Source organism: Hesperophylax consimilis, chromosome 4 (assembly GCF_061612785.1).
Source record: "Hesperophylax consimilis isolate HC1 chromosome 4, BYU_Hcon_1.0, whole genome shotgun sequence".
NCBI classification, from domain to species: Eukaryota; Metazoa; Arthropoda; class Insecta; order Trichoptera; family Limnephilidae; genus Hesperophylax; species Hesperophylax consimilis.
In genome coordinates, this window is record NC_142839.1 from 26,058,083 (window position 1) to 26,084,499 (window position 26,417).

The 26,417-nt window shown below is 34.7% G+C and overlaps 2 protein-coding genes and 1 pseudogene across 3 annotated transcripts in view; 2 read left to right on the forward strand and 1 right to left on the reverse strand.

Annotated features, from left to right (window-relative positions):
* Positions 1-8,458, reverse strand: part of LOC149424444 (uncharacterized protein KIAA0513) — a 28,648-nt gene extending 20,190 nt beyond the window's left edge. Inside the window, exons 1-2 of one of the 2 annotated variants that reach the window (XM_089631356.1) lie at positions 8,383-8,458; positions 6,459-6,645 (exon numbers count right to left, since the gene is read on the reverse strand). In XM_089631356.1, coding sequence (XP_089487482.1) covers positions 6,459-6,602 — 144 coding nt within the window. In that variant the 5' untranslated portion in view covers positions 6,603-6,645; positions 8,383-8,458. Of the gene's footprint in view, positions 1-6,458; positions 6,649-8,382 lie in introns of both variants that reach the window. The other variant, XM_089631357.1, reaches the window with a different exon arrangement.
* A 9,421-nt stretch (positions 8,459-17,879) lies between these two features.
* Positions 17,880-20,197, forward strand: LOC149424445 (pyroglutamyl-peptidase 1-like; annotated as a pseudogene).
* A 1,888-nt stretch (positions 20,198-22,085) lies between these two features.
* LOC149424446 (pyroglutamyl-peptidase 1-like) lies at positions 22,086-25,859 on the forward strand. The gene is made up of 3 exons (XM_089631359.1): positions 22,086-22,375; positions 22,478-22,716; positions 25,618-25,859. Exons 1-3 carry the CDS (start codon positions 22,160-22,162, stop codon positions 25,772-25,774), a joined length of 612 nt encoding a protein of 203 aa, XP_089487485.1. The 5' UTR covers positions 22,086-22,159; the 3' UTR covers positions 25,775-25,859.
* Positions 25,860-26,417: the final 558 nt, after the last annotated feature.

Sequence of the window (26,417 nt, forward strand, 5' to 3'; positions counted from 1 at the left end):
GTTCCTGAGGAAGAACATTGGGGCTTAGGGGGTGTAAGTCAAAGAACGGGTACTACAAGGAGCATACATAATTTTAAAGTGTTTTTAATTGTTTAAATAGAAAATAAATACACAAAAATCAATTCTATTAATCTGTAAAGGCAAGCATATTAAATTGCAATTTAATATTATGCTAAAATAATTTTAGTAAAAAAGAAAAAATCAAAATAAATATATTTTTTTAAAAACGGACCATTACCCTAAATTAACGTAAGAAAAAACAAATAGAACAAAAAATATTAGTGGTGAAATAAAACAAAACAATTTCTTTTTTTTTTGAGACACACACCGACATTCGTGCTTTTGCCCGTGTAAATTTCAAAATCATAGACGAGCCCACTGGCTCCCGCTCGGGAGAAGACTTTGATGCCCCACTTGTGTGGCTTGTTTTTAATTTATTGTTTCGAATTACTTCTCCCTTTGAACGGTATCATGAGCTCGTCCACAGAATTGAATTCCTCAGGTTCGATCTTGGCCATATTTTCAAGGAGGGCATTTACCATCGGCCTTATTTTAAATAATTTGTCGTAACCCTTTTGTCCTCTTGGAATCAACGAGGTATTGTCATTTCAATGAAGACACCAGCGTAACTTAGTGAATCGATTTCTAGGCATAACATCAACGATGAGAGAGAGCCTCGTATCATTGGCCCAGTGAAGGTGGAATGCCGGATACTTAAGGATACCCATCATGATGTGGTGTTGACGCTGGTGCTATTTTCTTGAACTGAATACAAATTTGTCTGCTCAACAATATTTTTTATAATATTTTCATCTATGAAACATAAAAAATATTGTAGAGCAGACATATCCAGTGGTTTTGAGAATGTAACATCACAGTAGGAGTCCACATGATCGACATCTCTCTTGATCCACCTTAGATCGGTTCTCCGTCCATGGGAAGCTGAGGCTTCACTGGGCTGTCCTTGCGGCACGGTGCAGGACTCTGGCTCGTCTTCCACTGGCTGCTGCCTCTCTTCCAAAGTATATAATTAAAAATATATACTTTATGGTTTCATTTAAAACCCAAATTTTTTCATACTTAAATCTACTTCAAACGCAATAATCGCTGTAATATAAAAATAAGAAATAATGACAAAAGTACTTACATGGACTTCCGGATCCATTCCAAGAGCTTGGCTCAATGCCTCCACATTGGTTTCCTCTGCAGCATCCTGGAAATATTCAACTGACCAGCTCTCTTCATCTTCATCTTCTAACTCCAACTCCACGTCGGAAATATCTCCTTCCAGCATCACGGTGATCTCCTCATGTGTCAAACCACGATGCTCCATCTATTAAAATGAATAAAATAAGTTAAAGTCTACCGGAAAATAATAAAATAAAATAATATATCTTGAAAGAATCAAATAAAAACAAGTAAAACAATATTAAAGGTCAAAGAAAGATTTCTATGAAAAACATCCACGAACGACCAAAGTGCCAGCTCAGGAACATGAATGTTATTACCGAAAACCAAATGAAAAACCAATGTTTTTGATTGGAAATCATATTTACATATCAGATTAGACATGTATATACAATATAATTATTATTTTTTACAGAAATATGCGATATCTTACCTTTAAAATAATGTAGAAATCCGAGAAATGTCAAACCGTTAAAAGCTGCAAAACACGCGTTTTTAATTCGAAATAACAGTAATATTATGTGTTTTCAGTACGAAATTTGTTCTATTCCTTATAAACAATATCTTACTCAAGCGATATGCAAAATACGGGGCTATTTAGTTCGTAAAATCAAGAGAAATAATTTTTTTTCCTTCGTGTTCCTCCAGAAGAACTCTGGTAAGGAAAGGGTTAATCATAATTACATCAGAACTTTTTGATTATATATTATATATTATTCAATAATACCCCCAGTTATATGTAAGTATTGCTTATCGTAAATCTTTTAATTTTTAGAATTTTACGAATTAGTTGAATTTACTGTCATGTAGCTTGAAGCGGTCGTCGAGTTAATATTATAGCAATGTCATTTATGCCTACAAAGTATTCGAATTTTCAAAATGCACAAAAGCAAGCGCGCATGAGTATCAGATTATTATATTATAAATAGGTACTACTCAGATTTTTTACTAATTTTATAGATTTCTCTTTTACGTACCTGCAAATTTACATAAAATGTATTACCTAACTCGGTGTGTTATAACTGTAGTGACGTCACGTCCTAAAACGAATTTGTTTAATTTTATGTTTAAAAATGTTTCCATTTATTACAATTTTTGTAAAATTTACATATTCGCAGTAGAAAAATCTACTCAAAAGATTTTTTTTACGCAATCATTTTTTTAAAGCAAAAATACGAAAAATGGACTGTACACAAAAAAGAAAATATGATATAAGATGTAATTAACATATTTATGGTTTCGTGATGGGTATAATGTAATAACATTTTGGAAAACTCACTGGTTCCATGTCCACACGAGTTCAAGAGGATATTAAAGCCAAAGGTCGACATATTTGTACTTAAATATGTTTGCAAACTTTGTTTTTTACATTAAAAGTTATTTTTCAAACAATTAGCTACACTGTTTACATTAATTCAAACAGTGGGTACCTACCTACTGTAAACTGTAGGTATTCAGCCTATAATTATACACAACATGGCTATCTACCTTCATACTTCATTATCTGCCCTAAATACATAAATAGATGGAAGTACAACATAATATAAGCAGGTATATCTATTAACCAGATTATCGTAATACGTGCCCAGGGCCGACACTGAACCAAACGGCGCTAGGCGCGACTAAACTTTTGGCGCCCCTTGTCAAAACCAATAGACGCCTAGGTAGGTCATAACTGTAATCAATAATATTCGGGTGATTTGTATTTTTGTGTAGGGCCGGTTTTATGAAAAATAATCTCAAGGGCGATGTGTTAGGACTGTAAGGTTTTAGATATTATCAGCGCCTTGGTAATTTGGCGCCCGGAGTGGACTGCTCCGATTGCGCCTGTATAGGGCCGGCCCTGAAGGTACCTACCGGTGTCAGCACTTATCACCTGCCCCACTGTTGCTGTTTTTTTTTAGTTACATTTTCATTAGGTTCAGACTGATGTCAAACAAAACCATTTTCATTTAAGGCTATACATATTATAATTATATTTGTTAATGGCTTAGTGGATGCACCTGACTTAACTAAGCTAATAATAGTAATAACGTTCCAAGTACCAAGTCGTAATATAATATCGAGATACATCAAAATAATGTACTACGGAATTGTATATCTTAAATAGGCCTACAGAAAAGTTCGCCATGATATATTATATGTCTATCTTCTAAGGATAACCCCCCGCAATGCTGGGTACACGTCAACTACTTACCAATAAGTAATAATAAAACATGTTGTCCTGTTCTCACATCATACATCTCTATTACTACTACCAAGGGCGTAGCTATAGCATTCATATGGAAGGGTTCAACCCTAAGGGTGGTGGTCGGCAAGGGAGGAAGTGGAGGGGGGGTGAAAAAGAAATAAAATGTATGGGTTATTATCAAATCAACATGAATCAATCTTATTTGTTTAGTCATTAGAATCGATTGTCCAGTTCCACGACCCGCATTTCATTTCAACGCCTTTATGTCACGTTTTCCTGAATAATTGAATTTTAATTATTAACTAGCTGCTGTGGGTTTTTTGATGCTGTGCGGCACACAGTGGGCTAAAAATCGCCTTTCGTAGACATAGAGACTTGAATTTTCAAGGGTATTTTTTTTGGCTAGAAATGGATTTTGCTGATCATTATTACTATGCTTTAAAATTTCGTACGAAGCAATTGCGTGTACAAATGAAGGAGTTATCATTTTTTTAAGAAAAAATTGTATGGCACTGACATTAAAAATTAGGCTATCTCTGGAATCATAAGGTTGGCCATTATATCCTCACACACAGATATACTTCTATTTATTTGTATTTTTTTGACATACTTCGTATCGTGGCGCAACTTGCGATTTTTTTTTTAAATCCTCAAAGTTGAAAAAAACACTTTTGAATGTTGATGATTCATTTTAATGCTTAAATGCTTTACATATGCAGTGTAAATAAAATATTGTAAACTTGACAAAGCCTACTCATATGTAAAGCATTTAAGCATTAAAATGAATCATCAACATTCAAAAGTGTTTTTTTCAACTTTGAGGATTTAAAAAAAAATTGCAAGTTGCGCCACAATACGAAGTATGTCAAAAAAATACAAATAAATAGAAGTATATCTGTGTGTGAGGATATAGTGGCCAACCTTATGATTCCAGAGATAGCCTAATTTTTAATGTCAGTGCCATACAAATTTTTCTTTAAAAAAATGATAACTCCTTCATTTGTACACGCAATTGCTTTGTACGAAATTTTATAGCACAGTCTTGATCAGCAGAATCCATTTCTAGCCAAAAAAATACCCTTGAAAATTCAAGTCTCCATGTCTATGAAAGGCGATTTTCAGCCCACTGTGCGGCAGGCTTATTTGCAGGCGGTTTTGGACTTGGAATTTATTAAAGGTCATCTCTGTTTGGGACTATTATAGTTAAGTATAGTTTACCTTTCATAAAAGCAAAATTAACTTACAGTCCCTATGGAACATGTTTATTTATTATCAATAAATACATAATATTATATTCTTACAATGGTTACACATGTGCATAAACATCACATAATATTATTTAGTAAATAAAGCTGCATACTTAGAAGTAGGTATAGTATATAAAATTACAGATTAAACTTTATAAATTACAAAAATTAAGCATACATTTTCCTCTTCCTTTATATTGGTCGGTATTTCTTGGAAGATCTTCACCGTTTTATGTATATATTTAAAAGGGCGTAGCTATAGCATTCATATATATGGGGATGGGGGCAAGCTAGAAAGGGAAGGGAAGGGGGTCGGAAAATTTATTAGGAACCTCTACTTACTACATATTATTATTTACATCATATTGATAATAGAGATAAAAATAAATAGGTATTATTACATTAATATTTGATTCATTACATTTGTACAGTCACATTGTTTTTTAAATTACTTCGATTTTGTGTTGGTGTAAAATGATGGTGTAGATTCTACATTATAGCTGTATAGTGCTGTAGGCAGATTTAGGAAGGGCACTTACCTTCCTTCCTGTGTTAAAGGCAAGTAACGTCACATTTAAAAAAAATACGGTCATAATTGTTATGTCTCAAAGTCACAATTATTCACAAACATTAACGACAAAATAACTTCGTTCAGTGAACGAAGATCGGCAAACGAATGAACTCACACAGTCAATTTGGTAGGTGGGTATGGGTACCGCCGCCCCGGGAACCATTAATTGGTTGCCCGGATTCATGGGGTGAGGATTGTCTATGTCAACAAAACAAACAGCATCCCCAAAGGTGACATATTCCTTCTGTGTGAAGCTGATGTAAAAAAAATATGGTGACCGAACTCGAGCACGAGAGCGGTGCGGCAAGAAAATATACGAAGATATCTAGGAATAATTATAGATAAAAATCTGAAATGGAAAGACCAAATATGTCAAGTTGTAAAAAAGATTAGAAAACTAATATATATTTTTAAGAATCAGAATTTTTTGTCGATAAAAACCTATATTTAATATGCTATGCTTTGGTTCAATCAACTTTACAATATGCCATCATTAGTTGGGGATCCGCATATAAAACTAACCTCCTTCCAATAGAACTTTTGCAGAGAATAATTATTAAAATCATATTTAAAAAACCTTCGGACTACCCAACAGACCGCTTATTCGAAGAATTTCAAGTACCTCCTTTTAAAGATCTGTACATTAAATATGTATTAATTCAAATCATAAAAGAAAAAGAAAAGTACCAATTTCTAACTGAAAACCGCACTTAACTTAAATACATTTTTCCATGTCCAAAATTAAACACTTCCTCTGCACAAAATTACTATACATACCAAGGAAGAACCCTTTTCAATCAACTCCCTGAAGAAATCAGAATCATAAACGACAAAAGCGAAGCTTTGAGCATTTTGAAAAAATATTTTAAAAATAAATTATAAAAAAAATGTAGTAAATATTCTACTTAAGAAGCAACTTCTTCTCCAAATATAGTACACATATTAATAAAAAAAATAATAATAATAATTGTCTTTATCCCAGATATATTTTATTTATATATTATAGCTACTAGTAGTACATTTTACTTACAATATTTTTTTTCCTACTTCACTTGATTCTATATGTATATCTACAATAATATAATGTACACTCCTCTTCCAACCATACAAGGGAATGCTTCTCTGGAAGAGTAGTATTAAATATTATCATTGTAAATTGTAAACCTTATTACTTACATGTACTTTTTCCGTTGGTAAATTTAAAAAAAAAACATTTTATTGGCTCGTGGTTTTACAAGTATCATCGGTACCTAGTACCTACCTTATTAGAAATGCCTGTGATAATGTCCGAGCTGTTCCCGAGGAATGAGAGCATCCCGGACTTGAGCATGCCCTGCGTGCGGCCCATGATGCGCTTAATCTGCTCTCCGTTGGTCTCCTCCTTCATGCTGGCCAGGTCTACCATGGTGCCACCGGGGGGCTTACCACTCGGCCGAGGAGTCAGATAACTGCTAAACAGGAAAACGTTTTAATTCCAAGAATATACTCATTTTGGTTGTGTCTGTTCTGCGTAACCCTGGTTCGATGCATATGTGAAGTGTCATTTTCAGTATTGGAAGTTGTGTGAAGAATTCAGACATACGATAAAGTACCTGCCCATACTATGAAAATTACATATTATTTTTATTGTCATTTTGAAAATTGTAACAATATGTGTCAAGAATTCAGACAAGCTATAAAATATAAATATTGTTCTTTAGATATACTTCAGCCTCACAAATCCTACAATTATAAAACCACGCAATTTTTCACGGGTCTGCGCTAACATAATCATAATATATTAGCATTGGATTATTTTTTATGATAACTGCACATACAAAGTAACGTATTATGCGGTTTGACATAAACTATGAAACTTACTGTTTTCAGTTGTCTGTGATGTGAATATTTCCGTTCAATGAACTCAAATTTATTGTTATTTATTTTTGGGGTGTTATGCCGTGTTGCGCTAACTCCTTCTTTAGCCAACGTTTCGGACAGCATTGCAGTGTCCATCATCAGGGCAGATGTGTTTTATTGTAAATAATAAATAACAAAAATACTTTTGGCCGTGAAAATCTTAAACCATATTAGAACTCAAAATTGCTTTGAAAGTTTTAAAATGGGAACTGATGATGTGTAAAGATAAGCGATAATTGGTTATCTACCTACCTATAAGCCGAAAATTATTTTGGGTTTATTTAAGAAATAATTCTATATTTCAAATGTGTATTTCATTTGTTTAAATTTTTAATGGATGATTTTTCAAGTTTACTAATGATGTTCATTCGAAAGGTGAATTTCTGTCGTTTATCTAATTTGTCAATACGAAATTGTAAAGAAAATTGGCAATATTTGTTGTTGAAATGCAATGTAATTCTGAAGCAAATATTTTTTTCAGTTTCACAAATCCTACAATTACCTATAATATACCTTGTTTTGACAGTCAAAGTGATCCTGAGACAAATATTTTACAAATACTTTCATTTTCACAAAACCTACAATTATAATATCCCGTGTTTTGAAAGTCAAAGTGGTCCTGGGGCAAATATATTATAAACACTTTCATTATCACAAATCCTACAATTATAAGTAGGTATCTAATGTTTGTTATGCATTTATGACATATTTTTTTCATTGAAATATTTTATTTAGTTCCACAGCATCATTTTATTACTAAATGAACCTAAATTATTCTCCAGTTGAACGAATTTGTTGTTGAAATGCTATCGGACACCTTTCATTACGCCTACTTATCCGCAAAAACTCAACACTTTTTCAATCCGTTGGCTTGCGTACGTAAAATTTTACGTTTACTCGTGGATAGATTTCGGTATAACCTTAAAATCAATCAATTTATCAATATTCGAACAATGCAAAATGCAACTAAATAATATTATGATGTAGATAAAGTTATAAAATTAATTCACTGATCTCAAGAGCATAAATAGATAGACCTTAAAAACAAACAATCATTTCACTTTGTCACCATTTTCTTTCACCTGTCATAATAACTTTCACGGTAATTTACCCATTCCCGTAAACACTAAACAGCTGACGAATTATTATTACGTATAGCTGTCACTTAATTATAAACGCGCATATCACACTAACTACCGCACGACGATAATTTTAAACTCGTTATTAAATGTTTTAACGTATACAAATATTGGGGGATTGATTGATGAATGTATTTGTCGACTTACTGAAGGATTACCGCAATATTTTGACAGGAAAACAAGTGGAAAATGTAAGCGAGGGTCCTCACGATGTGACGGCACTGTAGACACTGCATTGCCCAATCGGAGAAGAGGGAAAATAGATTTGTGCCGGGACTCGGTTTGATAAGGTTCTGTAAGTTCGCAGGAATTGAAATTATAATAACACGGATATTCCCCGTGTAATGTGATAACTAAAATGATTCTGGCCCTAGAAATAACCTACTTGTAACACTAATAAAACCACATTATTTAAGCTGAGAACTTACGACTACACCTTAAGAGGATCGGCTGCACGAGCTTTTTCACACATAATTTTAATTTAGATTTGAGGCCAAAATACTCGACCAAACTTTATAATATTCTATAACCTTGAATATTTTTTTTTATCAAAATGTGCAGCAAATATCTAGTATAGAGATGTACTACTTTCTTTATTTTTTTTTTAATTATGAAATAAAGGCCGTTATAGAAATCGAATTTTCATGATTTTAGATGCAACTTTGGCATTTGTTAGTTAATGACAATTATTTGAAAAATTAATATTGGGCTAACTACTATGCACATGCAAAATAAATATATTAATTATTAAAGTAGCATTTTGGTAGACTTACATTTAAATTGCAAACGACTGATTTACGTTGAGATATAAATTTCCGACTTTATGTCCGGGTTAAATCTTCCCCATAGGAAAAACTAAACCCTCCACACACTTTTCCACAAATGATCATCTAGTTAATCAACATTATGCAAGTGCATTATATAAGCAAAATAAATACAAAACAATACAAGAACAACACGTCAAATCACCAAAGATCAAATGGGAAAATAATTCACCGAGCCGAACCCTCTGATATGAAAATATCTGGAGTCGGTGAATTATTTTCCCATTTGATCTCTGGTGATTTGACGTGTTGTTCTTGTATTGTTTTGTATTTATTTTGCTTATATAATGCTCTTGCATAATGTGGATTGACTAGATGATAATTTGTGGAAAAGTGTGTGGAAGGGTTTAGTTTTTCCTGTGGAGAAGATTTAACCCGGACATAGATTCGGAAATAAATTTTCATCTATGCAAATAGATAGAATACATAATAATTAGATAAAGTTGAGGATTCTCATAACCTGCCTCACTAGGCTATCGGCTAGCCTGTGTTGAGGCAGTCATTTTAATAGTTGGTTTAAATACTTGTGAGTATACCTACACTTATATTATAATATAAACAGTCAATATTTTTGTTGCATCCATAGTTTCGAATTTGGGTGAGGGCACTGATAAAGGCCCTATTAGATAAATTTAAAATTTAGGGAAAAACATTTTTTTATAATTTTATATTTACAATGTAATGGTAGGCAAGTTTTTTTTTGATAATTACCATTAAAATTTGTTAAAGTTGCCTCTAAAAGTATGAAAAATTGAATTATTTAATGGCCCTTATTTTATAATTTAAAACATAGATAAATAAAGCAGCACATATCCGTACTAGATAATTGCTAAACCCTTTGATCCAAAAAAGAATTACAGTCGACTCTCGATAATTCGAAACTCGAGGGACTCTTAAAATATTACGAATTATCGAGTGTTTGAAATATCAAATGGTTCGAAATTTGTGAGAGTAAATAAATAAAACTTCGAATTCTTAAGTGTTGATCAATTATTATTTATTAACTCCTATTCTATAACAATGACAAAAGTTTATAGGTACATTCGTGTACAACATACATGTAATCATAATGTGAATTAATTAATCTTTCGAAAGAAAGAACTCTGTTATACTGGTTTGCTTCAAAGCACATTGCTGCTGCTCAGACTTCTCAATAATTTTTTTTAAGAGAAAATGTGCCTGAAATGCTTTTTCATCACTTTCGTTTTGTAGACAGAAGGTTTGTAAGGTATCGAATGAGGATCTTGCTTCCTTAACTGACACTTCTGCCAAAGGTTCTGATGTATCGTCCTCATCTTCATCGTTACTTTTTTCATTAGTATCTGTCGCAGATAAAATTTCGCCATCGGTTAGTGAACCTGAGACAGCAACATCTTCATCCACTTGAACAAAGTCAAGAAAACTCACATCGCTGATGTCAATTAATGGTTCTATTGCTGGTTCTTCATCATCCATAAGTATTGGAAGATTTTCCTGATCTTCTTTTAAGAAACCAGATTTTTTGAAGCAGTTGAGAATCGTTAGGGGTGTTACAGCTCTCCATGCTTTGTCAATCAGTAAAATAGCTGTCAGAACCGTGATATTTGCAGTTAGCTGCTTGTCGAGAGATTCTAAAACGAGCTTAACAATTTCTTTGCGATAGAACGTCTTAAAATTATAGATGATCCCTTGGTCCAATGGTTGCAATTTGGAAGTTGTATTTGGCGGAAAGAAGTAGAGTTCCACGTTGGACAATGTAGGAGGACTGTTGTGGATAGCGCAATTGTCTGAAAATAGTAAAATTTTCGGCTTTTGACGTTTCATGTCCCCATTAACTGTTAAAAGCCAATTGTTAAAAAGTTCTGTCGTCATCCAAGCTTTTTTGTTAGCACGATAATCAGTAGGAAACGACTTCACTCCTTTGAAACATCGCGGTTTCATTGCTTTTCCTATCACTAAGGGTTTAAGTTTTTCCGATCCGTCCATATTTACTGCAAGTAAAACTGTCAACCTTTCTTTACTATGTTTTCCCCCATGACATTTTTCATCTTTAATAGTAAGCGTCTTATCCGGTAAACATTTGAAAAATAGGCCAGTTTCATCAGTATTAAAAATGTATCGGGCATAATAGTTTTCACAAACTAATCATAACAAAAACAATACACGTTTGAACTTGTCGCAAAATTGTATTTGTACTAACGTGTGTGTAACAATCTTTCCGCCTCTTTCTCTCTGCAACTTTGAATTGTCGAATGTTGAACGCCGATGAGTTCGAATTAACGCGTCGTTTTGTTATATAGCAATGATTTTTTCGTTTGAATTACCAAGTGTACAAAAATGTATGGATTTAGTTCGAAATATAAAGAGATTTCGTAGGGAACTCGTGATAACTTTGAATTATAGAGAGGTTCGAATTATCGCAGGTTTCGACTGTATTTAATTTGGTCATTGTTCAAGTATTATGGCCCCAAATCCATTTTTTTAATGAAAAAGGCCGCGCAGCCGTTCCTCTTAATATTATGCTGGTACCGCGATAACGCGCGCATATTTTAGCAAACGATTGAATCGGAAATGACTAATTACGGTGTACTTTTTAATTATTTGACCGCAAAAACCTAATCTCACCGCAAAAACGACGCACAGACACGATAACTTACAAAAAATTCCTCGCATTCTTAATGAAATGCAATTTCTCGAAATATTTTGGTTTTCCTTGATAGTTCGTAGAACTATTAAAACTATTATTATTCTCGGTCCAACATTAGAAAAACCCGTGGACGCGCATGTCTCCGCCCCTTCTTCCCGCTTCTACAAGGACGAGCGTTAACACATTCAGACCCACTGTTTTAATAAATTAATTATTTTGTTTTATTTGTCTACCGACAAATAAAACAACAAATTTAAACATTTTATGCATTCAAATAATGATGATGATAGTATTACAATATATATTGTACTTTATTTGGCATCAGATATATCAAATCGGCTAAGAAATCAACCCAAAGTTTAAAAGATTATCATTTTCATTAAAATATATATATATAAATTTTCTTCAGATGATTCATTTGAAATGTCAAAAGCTAATGGATTATTATTATTGTCCTCGAGTTCATCAACATCGATATTCCAAATTTTTTTTTTACCAATAATATGTCGAACAAAGTTAATAATAATATAATATCTTTATTGTGACAAATTTTCAAACTATAACTATAGAAATACATGAAAGACTGTTTTGTGTACATTTGTTTATAAATTAGATGAGTATATAATTTTATCAACGGAAAGTAATATATAAACAGTAGGTAAAATAAATGTAAATAATAGAAATGTTAATGTAGTTATGTGTTAAGGTTTATCATAGCCCGCCTCACTAGGCTTAGCCTGTGTTGAGGCAGCTATCTACCAAGTTTATTTATAGTACTATAACGTACCTACAATTATATAAAAATACGAACACTAGTTAGATAGCATCAATATCAATACATCATTTACCAAGTTCGTTTATAGTCCTAATAATATACCTACAATTATATGTAGGTATAACTTATACAATTATAAGTTACCCCAATGCTCTGGCGTAACTTTTTCGATACCTTCTTGGATGAGTCGTCTTACGTCATTTATTTTGAAGAGGTATTGTTTACTTTGACGTGCTGTTTAAACATTGACCACACCAATTCGATCGGGTTTGACTCACAATGATAAGGAGGTAATCGAAGCACAGTTTTGTTGACTTCGCTCGCAGTAATATCTACTGCATACTTATTATATAATCCCCTGTACGAACTGGCAACCCGCAACAACTCCGCTTTAATCATACTTGTATCGATGTTCAGCTCTCCCTTTTCTTCAAGCCAATGAATTATGTCGCCTTTTTCCATTGTTTCGTTGGAAGCTTGTTTAATTTGACAGAATGATACGTGGTATTATCCATAACTATGCAGCAGTTTTCATCCAGTGATTCAGCTGGTTTTTTTTAATACTCAGGAATGTTATAAGTCAGATTGTTTTGTCACAATAGCAAATCGACGAACGTAAATATCTTTTAAACCGAGCTTAAAAAGCAACTGAAATACCGGCCCTAAGACATCTGACTCAAAAACGAAATTGCAGCTCTGCCATCCCAACATAAAAACACATTTGTATGGTTTTCCAAGAGTTTTTTATCTTTAGTTCAAATTTATTTATGTTCGCTAAATACCATATCATACCTTCCTATTATTTTTCGATAAAATCTTCCCATTCATAATGGACTGTAGGAATTTACTAATATATGTTCTTTCTCAATATATAATCACGTATGGACTGGGTGCTACTGTCTTGAGGTGGCGCGGTTCGTGGTCTAAATCACTGGGAGTTACAACATCTAAAAAAAGAAAGAAAAACGGCTTTTTATGAGCAGCTTTTTTCCTTCACCGAATGTATGAAGTCCCGTAATTTTAAAAGACCACAGATCTATGAGACCGTTTCGAAAAAAATAACACACTTATTTGTTGAGTTAAGTTTAAAATTAACCGCAAAAATATCAGTTAGTGCCTAATACATTGGTGACTAAAAATACGTCCTTTTAACATTTGTGGCTCGGGAATATGAGGCATTGAATAAAGTAATTAAAAAAACGAAAATAACGTTTACGGTGCAACAAATAATTGTTGAAAGCCACGAAGAAGTAAATATTTTTAAATATTTACTAACAATAAAGCAGTCTTGTTTGGCGTAGTTATTTTTTAAGGGTTCATCGTGGTTCAATGTAGAGGTGAGTAAAAGTTGCAACAGTTTTGTGGATTTTGGGATAACAGTTTAAAAAAACGTGTAACTAAGTCTGCAATAAAACCGCCCGAAATTATTCCAATAGAGCACAATACGATTGCAAAGAAATGCTTACTCGCTAAGCGGTTCCACCTTAAACGCTTTTCCGTCCGTCCTCTATTGGCCGCACGTAAACCGATGCAAAGAAACACTTATTTACTAAACGCTTTCTCGTTAAATGGTTACCCATTGGCCATTACCCACCCGTCCACGTATATATCCCGTATTAGCGCTGTTGACTCCAGTCCCTAGGGATGAAGGTTCAATCCTCAGTCAAACAAAAAAAATACATCTATTAATAAAAATAGATGCCTTATAGTAACTTTTGTTTTTTACGGGTTGATTTAAAAAAAATCATTCTTATGATATTATTTAACGTGATAATGTATGTAATGTAATAATATCAATATACAACAATACATAATAGATCCTATTATGTATTATTTAATATCATTTACAGTACATACAAAGTACTCATAAAAGGACCAGACCCTAGCCCTAGACGAACCAAGAAACTACTCGATATGGACAGAAACTCACTGAGGGAACTGGTAGGACTACTAACAGGACACTGCCATCTCAGGAGACACATGCAGATATTGGGAGTGGAAAACACCAATAGATGCAGGAAATGTGAAGAGGATGAAGAGACTTCAATTCACCTATAGTGCCAATGTCCTGCCCTGGTGGGAACTAGGCTCAGATACCTGGGGAGATATACAGTAGAACCAGAAGACATAGCCACATACCCAATAACAACCCTGGTGAACTTTATTAAAGGGACTGGGGGATTGAGGTAAAATGGGAGATAGCACAATGGGCCTATGGCATAAGTGCTCACGGAAACTACGTGTAAACCGTCTCCGGCCTTAAAAAAATTACAGTACACTGAGTGTGTGTACACATCATTATTTTTTTCTACTCAGTTCTGTGAACAGTTAATAGAATTTTCTCTTTTCAATAAATATAAACAAATATTTCCTTTGAAATCATAAAATTTGTAAGTACCTAGGTATTAAAACAACCACCTAGGTACTTATTTATAAACCATATATTTTGTCATCAGCCATCACTGTCTCAATGACAATTCTTTTTTCAAACTTTCTTTAGACTGGTAGCTATTAGGTACCTACCACAATATTGAAAGAAAGGAGTATAAGAAAGTTCAAATAAACACGATCGACAATTTCACCTTCAAAAAGAGAATCTTTATTAAAAAAATATTAAAACTGCCACCATCTTAAAATGGACACAAAATACCAAATACAAAACTGTCGAGTGTGCTACGCTTAGTTAATTATTATACTCCATATAGTATATTAGTTCTATTCTGTGAACAGTTATTAGTCCTCGCGCCCAAAAAAGTATGTTTTTATGTAAATTAAAAAAAAACTAAATTTTTCTCTTAAACTGTAAGATTTTAAAGTAAGTAGGTACTATACTTACCTTCTTGATTAGTAATCATTTCACTTTTGAATAAAAAATTTGTACTGGACCGTAACTGCCATCATGAACCGGAACCGGAACGTAACAAACAAATTTACAGACAGTTGAAATGCGAAATGGTCGAGTTACAGATGGTTTTCAGTCAATTCAATTAATTTAACTACAAATAAAATAGAAAATAATAATAGAACTTTAAACAATTTTATTTTCCGGATGCCTCGGAGCTTGAGGATGACAGCAAATATTTTTCATGTTATTTATTGTTCTGTTTTATTTCTGTTAGCACTTTCAGCTACGAGAGCCTTGTGATTGTAAGGCTCCATTGCGCCACGGGGAGAATGGGGGGTTTGTGGGAGTCTCCCGCCGCTCTCTCCTACCGCCCCACTCCGCCCCCAGACAATGCCGCATTCCGCGGAAAATTTGCGTGTGGCGTATAAGGCCACGACACTCGGACCATCGCAGTTTTCGATCAACAAATAATATATATCTAATTCAGTTCAAGAGTCCCAACTAGGGAAAGCAATCCCGCAAGAAAATGTCAATCCAGGTATTTGCGGGACTGAACAATCTTAGTCCCGCTGGATCCAGGTATTTGCGGGATCCAACAGACTGGACTTAGATATCTAATCAATCGTATAATAAAGACCTCGATCTACCAACCTTGTTTTTAGACTTTTAAATTTATACCTATAATAAAACAAGTTCTTTGGGACATTTTTAATTATTTATTAATAGGTATACCTTTAGTTAGACATAGGTAAAGTTTAAGTCATAAATTGGCAAAGAATAAGATAAGACATAAATTTACATAACATACCCGCCTCGGAACAGACTTTGTCTAGTGAGGTATGTAAAAGAAATCTATGTACACAAATGAAAATAAAAGCCCGGATTGCCGGCACTGAAACTGAAACTAAACTGAAACTTAAATTTAAATAATAACGTTCACACGATAAACAATATTCTTGAACAATGAGCATCATAAGTTTAAGTAAACATTATTTTGGAAATAGCTTCGTAAAAAAGTTAAAGTATTAATTGTGTCATCTGATAAAAGGCTTCTGATATTGGACACAAGGTAGCCAGCTGCTGAAAAAGCTCCTTCAGCTTCGGATTGAAGGTATGTGCCTTTTAATCCACCGGACTCGAAGTAATTCAGAGTAAGTGAGGGTAAATCTGTAGTTGCTCTCTTTCAGCTTTAAAAGATCTTGAATAACCATAATTTTTAGTGTCTTGCCGTAGTTCATAACCATTAATTTGATTGAATTAGACGATGTTGGTAAGTTAAACCCCCCGGCTTTAAAAAGATCTCGCAAATCCGACGAGGTACAGAAAACTCGGAATGGTAAACCATCTTTAGACACCATTCGTGATACCCTCTTTTCGACGGTATTCTTTTCGCTTGAAAAATGGTCAGTGATTTTATTTGTTGATGGTTGAGGTTCACAATTGGCCGATGTGGAAGAACTGGACGTCGATGCAGTTGTAGAAGCTTCTCTGTAATCCCGCCAGTCCAGCGGGATCCCGCAAAATTTTCGACCGAGATTAGTCCCGCAAAATGTCTGCGGGATCTCGGTATTTCGGGATCCCGGTATACCGGGATTGCATTCCCTAGTCCCAACCGTCTGGAGCCAATGAGACTATGGATTCCGCAATTGGGGTATTTTGTGAGGCTGAAAATTTGAAGAGGAAAGACCAATAAATTTAATTAAAATTTTAAAAATTCCTTCGATTTTTGTTTTTCGAAAAGTCAGTATTCTAATAATATTTTTGTTGATGATGACATATTATGCCCCAATGAACTTATTTCCTAATAAGGCCTCTTTTTTATATGAATACGGCACGAGAATCCCAACTGCTCCCAACCGTCTGCTGCCAGTGAGACTATGGCGTCCCCAATTGGTGTATGTTGTGTGGCTAAAGGTTGTGGGCAGGGGAAGGAGACGGCGAAGAGGTAGGTGGGGGAGTACCTGGATATTCAATCTGGTCACCAAACACGGCTAAACCTATTTCAAGCAACGTTTCAATTCTGAATGATTGTCTTACACCAGGGCGATAATGAGAGTATCTTCTACTCTGGAACTCAAATTAATAAATGTTAAAATACATGTAGGTTCGAATAATTTGCTTTCGTGACTTGGCTACGAATCCGCGACCTCAGGATTCGTAGTCGAAAATCTTAACCGTTCGACAGTGGAAGCCGGAAAACTAGTGACACAAGCGGGAAACTGGTGACTGTACATCAAATAAAGAACCCAAAAAAATGTTTTTTCAATCTGAGCATTTCGAAATACTACGACATATTAGAGGTATTATGATGTTAAAGTTCAAATGTTATGGGCTGTCTCTAATCTTAATAAGGCGTCTATTGTTAGTGATGTCAAAGGTAAATTAAACAATATTATTTATTATTTATCTTGTGTGTGTTATCATACAAATATAGATGTTGAATGAATATTTGTTTTAACGATAGCCAAAACTAAACGAAAGAAAACTGAATAATGTTCAGAGCAGAGCAGTTCTAGCGACAAGCTATGTGAAGTTCGTAATTCATAATATTGTACGAATATTTGGTCTTCAAAAATGGATACAAAATCGGAAAAGCCCGTTGTTCTCGTGAGTGGCTTCGGTCCGTTTGGTGGACACCCAATAAATGCAAGCTAGTCCGTTGTTCAAGAACTTTTAAAACTTGATTTGCCAGATAAACTTAACATAAAGATAGTGGCAGTGGAAATCCCTGTTGTTTACGAAAAAGTTGATAAACTGGTGCCAAGTCTGTGGAAAACACACGCACCCAAGGTATGTAATGGTTTTAAACAAATATTGTAAATAATACAAATACATAGTTGATGTTTCAACGGATCACTAATTTAAAATGCTTATATTTTCAGCTTGTTATTCATGCCGGGGTTTCGGCCCAAGCCCAGATGTTGACATTGGAAGTTTGCGCTAATGGACACCAATACAGGCGATTTGATTGTGACGGGAAACGTCCACCGAATTCCAAAAATTTTTGCTGTGAAAAAAAAAGACAGGATCCAATGTGGGTTAGACGTACCACATATCGTGAACGAATACAATAAACTTTACAACCCTATTCAAGCTGTCGAGTCAGGTGATGCAGGAAGGTAATTTTTTCAATTAATTTCTTGCATGTCTACATGTTTAGCCTAGCAAGGTTCAAAGGTACCAAGCTTGTACCAAGCCCGAAACGCGTCGTCACACGAACAGCTGAAAGTTTGTTTTTGACATCATGGTCCTAAAAAGCCCTGTACAGAACATTAGTGCTATTTTGTATGAATGGCATTGAAGCCAAATCTAGGGTGAGTGGAAATTTCCATCCATCCATTTTGTATGACAAATTTTGAACTGATTTCTGTACAAAGTGGTGCATAACGAAGTATTATAATTTTATTTTTGTGTTGTTAACGCATTTATAACGGCGTATGATTATTTATGGTGTATTTTATGAGACAAGGAATGGGATGTAATTAAAAAATTTAAGTAGGTTTTAACATTTTCCGTACATCTTCCTCATCACCCCACGGCTTCAAATTGTTCTCGAATTGCTTCCTCTAAGGCTTTTTAGGTCCATGTGTAGCCTCGGACTAATGTTGCCAGATTAAAAAATTGAAACTACTATCGAAAATTTCATATTAGACCATCCATGGCCCCGTACGTCAGTATTTTTGTAATGATATCACTTATTTTGCTAATACTCTAGTCAGACAGGACGATTTTAGTTGATCAACTCTGTGTTGAATGACACTTGAAAGCTAATCGACAAGTAGGAACACCATTTCAAGCGATGAAAGTTGAAAGCCCGTCTACTTTTGTTGTTCAAGTATGAGTCATCGTTCGATTTTCCCGTTCGTTCACATACATTGTTTCATGCATAATATTCTGTTATTCTGATTCTTGTCATGGCCTGACTCAAGTAGCTGGTTCACTTGGTCATGCCATGTCTTCGCTGGGCATCCCCGCTTTACATGCCCCAACCATCTAAGCGTCCCTTTCTTAATCTTACTCATTACGCTTACATTAGCCGTGCATTCTTTGCGAATGTATACATTTCTCACACATCATACGTGCGCCTCAAGAATCTCATTCAGTCTAATTTACCTCGTTCTATCAGTTCCGTCTCTCACTTTAATACATCAAGGTAGGTACCAGCCCTCTATTGTAGACAACTAGCTTCACTTCTTTGGACAATGTTTTGTTAGCTCCAACTGCGTTCAGTCCTCCTTAGAATCGGTCAATTCGTTTCTCCTTATAATCGATTTTCTGGCCCACAAACGATGATTTTGCGCTTTTTCATAAACTCAAGTTCGTTCCGTAAAAGGTCCGAAATTATAGGGACGCACGCAGCGATTACTTCACTTGACTCCATCTTGATTAACAATATCGGTTCGAGTTAAGCTGGAACGTCTAAACGAAGTCTTGTTCAATTTTTATCGTTCAATAAAAATCGTTTAACTAAAATCGCTCTGTCTGAACAGGGCATTAGGCTCCTACCAGGGAGCAACTTGCAAGGTAATATCTCTCGTAGCGAGGATAAGGACCGATAGGTGGGTTTTGTGTGCTTGAAATAAAGTTAATTTTCTCTTACTTCGGATGAGAATAGGTAATCAAACTTACAAAGAAACGAAATTCTTTCAAATAGATAATCAATTTCATTTCACAATAAATAAAGATGATTTTTCAATAAAAATGGTGTGTTTTATAAAATATGTTTTTCTTTAAGGTTCTTATGTGAATATACTTACTACACTTCATTGCGTATTGATCCTTCAAGGACGTTGTTTGTCCATGTTCCCGACCTCACCGAAAAGTTGACTGCCCATCATATTGCTCTTGGATTGGGAAGCATCATCGAGTTATGTTTGCAGCAACTTAGATAATGTCAACAATAAAAACATGCACTTTTCACAGGAAATCAAGAGATTATTTTCGAAGATATCTTATGATTTTATAGAATTTTGTGTCTAACAATAAAGGTTATTTTATTATATTATACAGGGAAGTCTATGGACTACGGAGAGAGGACACCTCTCACGTACACTTTGGAACGAGCGTAGCGCGCGCCACTTCAGGCCGCCGCGCAGAAAAGTTCCATGATCGACTACGCTGTAAACGGTTACCTTGCTTTAGCTGATTTTACTTTTATGCGCGGTGTGCGGCGGTCCCAAGCGACGCGCGGAGCGTTCGTTCCGAAGCGTACCTACCTGTGAGGCTCGCTTTATTTTTCGTTTGATATTAACGTAAGTGATTTGTTTTGGTTTGTTATTTTTATTATTGTTTTTATTTATCTTCTATCTTCTTTTTATTCGAATTCATAATTTCATAAATTTTTATTTACTGGTAATTACATTTTACCCTTATAATAAAATAACCCTTAAGCAAAAATGCAGAATGCATTGCAATTTTTTGGATACATTTTTTTATAGCAGGATAGCAACTTATATTGAAATGTTTTTTTCACTCTCTAACGTTATAATAGTATATTAAAGTATAAGTGGATAAACAGGTCTTTAAAACACGCGCGATTTTTAAAGCAAGTGTTTTAAAGACCAGTTATCCACGAATACTTTACGCTATTTTTTTTTATTGGTACACTTTGAAAACATAAATATTGATATTATTATTAAAAATTTGGAAATAAGAACTATTAATGAATTCGTGATGTGACATCACAATATCTTGTTGTCATGGAAATGAAAAACACAAACATTAATTTGCAATCCGTCACATAAGATTAATAGTTGGATTTATAGTTAAAAGTTGACATAGACTTCACATTTTGTTGATTTGTTGATGTTGCCATGGTAACTTTAAAAAACGCGCGTTCCATAAAGTGCGATTTAAACACGCTAGAGCGTTTTTTTATATTTTTTTTTATAGTGAATACCTCACAAGAGTCCCAACTGCTCCCGTCTGGAGCCAGTGAGACTATGGCATCCCCAATTGAGGGATGTTGTGAGGCTGAAGGTAAGTGGGGAAGGGAAAGAGGAAGGTGGGGAAGTACCTGGCTATTCAGATCTAGTCACTAAACACGGCTAAAGCCATTTGGAGCAACGTTTCAATTCTGAATGGTGGTCTTACACCAGGGCGATACTGGTAGTATCTTCCACTCTGGAACGTGCCGCAAATATACTATATATTATTTTAATTGATTAATTGTGAAATAACACAAATTAATCAAATAAAATTTATTTGCGCACGCCGGGTTCGAACCCGCGACCTTCGGAATGGCAGTCCAATGCGTTACCATTCATTCATTTTAAACACGGCTAAAGCCATTTCAAGTAACGTTTCAATTCTGAATGGTGGTCTTACAGGGCGATACTGAGAGTATCTTCCACTCTGTAACTTACATAAAGTGTGAAAATACATGTAGGTTCGATTGATTTACTTCCGTGACTTGGCTACGAATCCGCGACCTCAGGATTCGTAGTCGAAAATCTGAACCGTTCGACTGCGGACGCCACCTATTTATAAACGGTGTCCGGAAACTAGTGGCACAAGTAGGAAACTGGTGAATGTACATCAAATAGAGAATACAAAAAATGTTATTAAATATTATTAAAGGTATTATGATGTTAATTTTCAAATATTGTGGACTGTCTCTAATCTTTTTTATGTGTCTATTGTTAGTGGTATCAAAAGTAAATTAAACAATATTATTTATTATTTATCTTGTGCCTGTTATCATACAAATATAGATGTTGAATGAATATTTGTTTTAACGATAACGAAAACTAAACGAATATAAAACTGAATAATGTTCAGAGCAGAGCAGTTCTAGCGACAAGCTATGTGCAGTTCGTAATTCATAATATTGTACGAATATTCGTTCTCGAAAAATGGATACTAAATGTGAAAAGCCCGTTGTTCTCGTGAGTGGCTTTGGTCCGTTTGGTGCACACCAAATAAATGCCAGCTGGTCCGGTGTTCAAGAACTTTTAAAACATGATTTGGAAAACAAACTCAACATAAAGATAGTGGCAGTGGAAATACCTGTTGTTTACGAAAAAGTTGATAAAGTGGTGCCAAGTCTGTGGAAAACACACGCACCCAAGGTATGTAATGGCTTTTAAAAAATATTGTGAATACTACAAATACATGTCATGATAAAGTTGATGTGTCAGCGGATCCCCAACTTAAAATGCTTATATTTTCAGCTTGTTATTCATGTCGGGGTTTCGGCCCAAGCCCAGATGTTGACATTGGAAGTTTGCGCTAATGGACACGAATACAAGAGGCTTGATTGTGACGGCAAATGTCCACCGAATTCCACAAGTTTTTGCTGTGAAAAAGATAAAGAAAGGGTCCAATGTGGGTTAGACGTACCACATATCGTGAAAGAATACAATAAACTTGACAACCCCATTCAAGCTGTCGAGTCAGATAATGCAGGAAGGTAATTTTTCGAACTAATCTTACATGTCTACATATTTATTCTACCAAGGTTCAAAGGTACCAAACATGTACCAAGCCCGAAACGCATCGTCACACGAACAGCTGAAAGTTTGTTGTTGACATCATGATGTGATTTTGTAAGAATGGCGTTGAAGCCAAATCTAGGATGAGGGGAAATTGCCTGGCAGCCATCTTGTATGACTACTTTCGAACTGATTTGTATGCAAAGTGGTGCATAATGAACTATTATAATTTTATTTGTGTGTTATTAATGCAGTTATATCGGCCTATGATTTTATTTTAGTATTTGATGAGACAAGAAATGGGACACTCAAGATCATATTTTTTTTAGTAGGTTTTGACATCTCCATACATCTTCCCCCTCACCCCGCGGTTTCAAATTGTTTTCGAATTGCTGCGTCCAGGGCTTTTTAGCTCCATTCTTGACACTAGCGATGGGCACAATCGATGAATCATCGATGATTTACTCGATCTTTTTGACCATCGAAATATTTCGATTCATTATCATGGACAAATCGATTCTGTGAAAAATTATCACACAGTCCGAGATAGTGATGGTCTGGATCGAAACCCAAAAGAATCGAGTGATTAATCGATTTAATCGCTCGGAGTTCAGCGGAAGCAGCAGCTGCGAACAGAGCATGAACAGAGGCTGCGTTTTTATTCTCGGGGGAGGGGGGGGGGGGTATATAAATATGGTACATTCGTATGGCGCCATAAACATTATCAATTCATTTTTATTAATAACCTTCCCAATTTATTATAAGTCAGAATACCATTTTTTACAGACAGTAAATAACAACCTAAAAATTAATGAATTGATCACATACTCGCAGCTTCTTTGGTTGCTAGATAATATAATATTTAAACAGCTAATATATAATACCTAACATTATCAAACAATAATTGTGTAATCCCAAATGCATATCAAATCATATTAGGTAGGTACCTAATACGTAACACAATGCACCCTCGGGAAAAATATCTCGTTTGTCAAGTAATCCGAGTCCGAGATATTTTTGACTTATTTCGAATTTGGGAATCGATGAATTCTGACCAATGACGTGACAGCTGTGGTTTTGAATGATTTTTAACAGAATTTTTGATGAGACAATCGTTTTGAAACGTCAAAACGATTGTCTCGTCAAACATATCTCGGATTGCTTGACAAACGAGATACTCCAGTGGGTACACTGTGTTACGTACTACCTAATATGATTTGATATGTATCTGGGTTTATACAATTATTATTTGGAATTTTAGGTATTAGATATTATCTGTTTAATTACGATATTATCTAACAACAGAAGAACGAGTATGTGAACAGTTCATTACTATTTTAGGTTACGATTTATGATGGTTATGTGGAAAAAAAAGTTGAGAAGGTTATTAATAATAATAAATTGATCATTAATGTTGCGCTGTTTTTGAAAAAACACCTCGAGGGCACTCTATAAACAATCTTAAGGTTGAATGTATTTTATGGTTAGGTATATCATGTATTGTTGATGTGAATTGCAAATGAAAAACTTACCTAACAAAATGTTTACAAACCAAAGTACCATATTTTGTCTATGTGCCGCCTATGTCTGACTCGTGATGGTCTCGTATCTCGATGTCACAAATCACTCTAAAACACAATCCAAGACATCGTTTTGAAACGTCATAAAACATCCTAAAATATAATCGAGACAATCGTTGTGAAGTAAACAGAAATCGGGACAATCGTTTTCAAATGTCAAAATTTATTCGAAAACTTAAATCCTTTCTCAAATCCGAGATTTTGTCGTACCTAAAAATATCTCAGGTTGAGATATTATTCCGTATACAAGATATGTGCTTTTCTGTATTTCAAATATATCCATTTCAAATGGAAATGCAAAATGGGTATTTCGCATTTAAAATGATTTTTTTTACACATTTTCATTTTTAATGTTTTTCTCGATGCATTTTCCATTTTAAATGCTTTTTGGATCATTCTTCCAATTCTCTCAACTCATATTTTAGCCCCACATATCAGTCGGTCCTTATCCTCGCTATGAGAGATTTTTACCAGTGTTGCCAACGGATCTTGGTTAATGTCGCCGTTTTTCAAACATTTAGTAGCCTAATGTAGCCGAATTTCAGTTGCAGTAATTCTAATGAACTCGCATAAATTCTGCCCACATATTCCCCACAAATATTCTACGTGAGCTTGATTCCCCCTTTTATTATTCGAAATCCATGGGGGGGGGAGAGGGGATTAGAGAATTTCTGTAAAACATAATTCCCCACAAAAATAATTCCAAATTAGTACTCCCCATAAAATATTTGAAATCCATAGGGGGTGGGGGGTTGTTACAGAAAAAGCCAAAAACATCATATGTGATTCCCCACAACAATTTTGAAATCCATAGGGGGGGGGGGGGTGGCTACGAAATTCCATTTCGAAAAATTCCTCACATTTTTCCATTAAAATTGATAATTTTCATTTCAATTATTTATTATTCGTAATTTGGCTAATTTAAATAACTTGTCTCTGAGGTAGCCTAATCGGCGACCAGTCGTCTTTTAGATTTTTTCGTCGCCGATTCTCGTTCTGAGTAGCCTAAATCGCCTTCGTTGGCAACACTGATTTTTACCCCTGTCAAGTTGCTCCCTGGTCGGTCTAATATTAAATTTTCGATGGTAGTTTCTATTTTTTCAATCTGGCAACATTAGTCACAAGATACACATGGACCTATAAAGATAAAGCCCTGGGAGTCAAAATCAACTTAATTTTTTTAATGACGCCTTAAATTACTACTATCCCACTCCTTGTTTTATAAAATACCCCAAAATAATCAAAATGATGATTTTTCAATAAAAATTGTGTGTTTTGTAAAATATGTTTCTTTTTAAGGTTCTTGTGTGAATATACTTACTACACTTCATTGCGCATTGATCCTTCAAGGACGTTGTTTGTCCATGTTCCCGACCTCACTGAAAAGGTGACTGCCCATCATATTGCTCTTGGATTGGGAAGCGTCATCGAGTTATGTTTGCAGCAACTTAAATAACGTCAACAATAAAAACATGCACTCTTCACAGGAACTCTGAGATTATTTTCAAAGTTATTTTATGATTTTGATATAGAATTTTGTGTCTAACAATAAAGGTTATTTTATGACATTTACATCCTTGTCCACAATTATTTCGAATGGTCAGTATTTCCCAACAATTTTTTTCCTCTTTTCAACAAAATTCTTTCAGATTCACATTACCCTGGGGAGTGGGAGGGGGAAGTCATACGTATACGGGGAAGTCTACGGCGAGAGGACACCTCACACGTAATAAGTGGTTTATTTATGCACGTACAGTTCGAAACGAGCGTAGGGCGCGACTCTTCAGGCCGCCGCACAGTGGGCTGAAAATCGCCTTTCATAGACATAGAGACTTGAATTTTCAAGGGTCTTGTTTGGCTAGAAATGGATTCTGCTGATCATTACTATGCTATAAAATTTCGTATGAAGCAATTGCGTGTGCAAATGAAGGAGTTATCATTTTTTTAAGAAAAAATGTATGGCACTGACATTAAAAATGAGGCTATCTCTGGAATCATAAGGTTGGCCATTATATCCTTACACACAGATATACTACTATTTATTTGTATTTATTGGACATACTTCGTATTGTGGCGCAACTTGCGATTTTTTTTTGAAT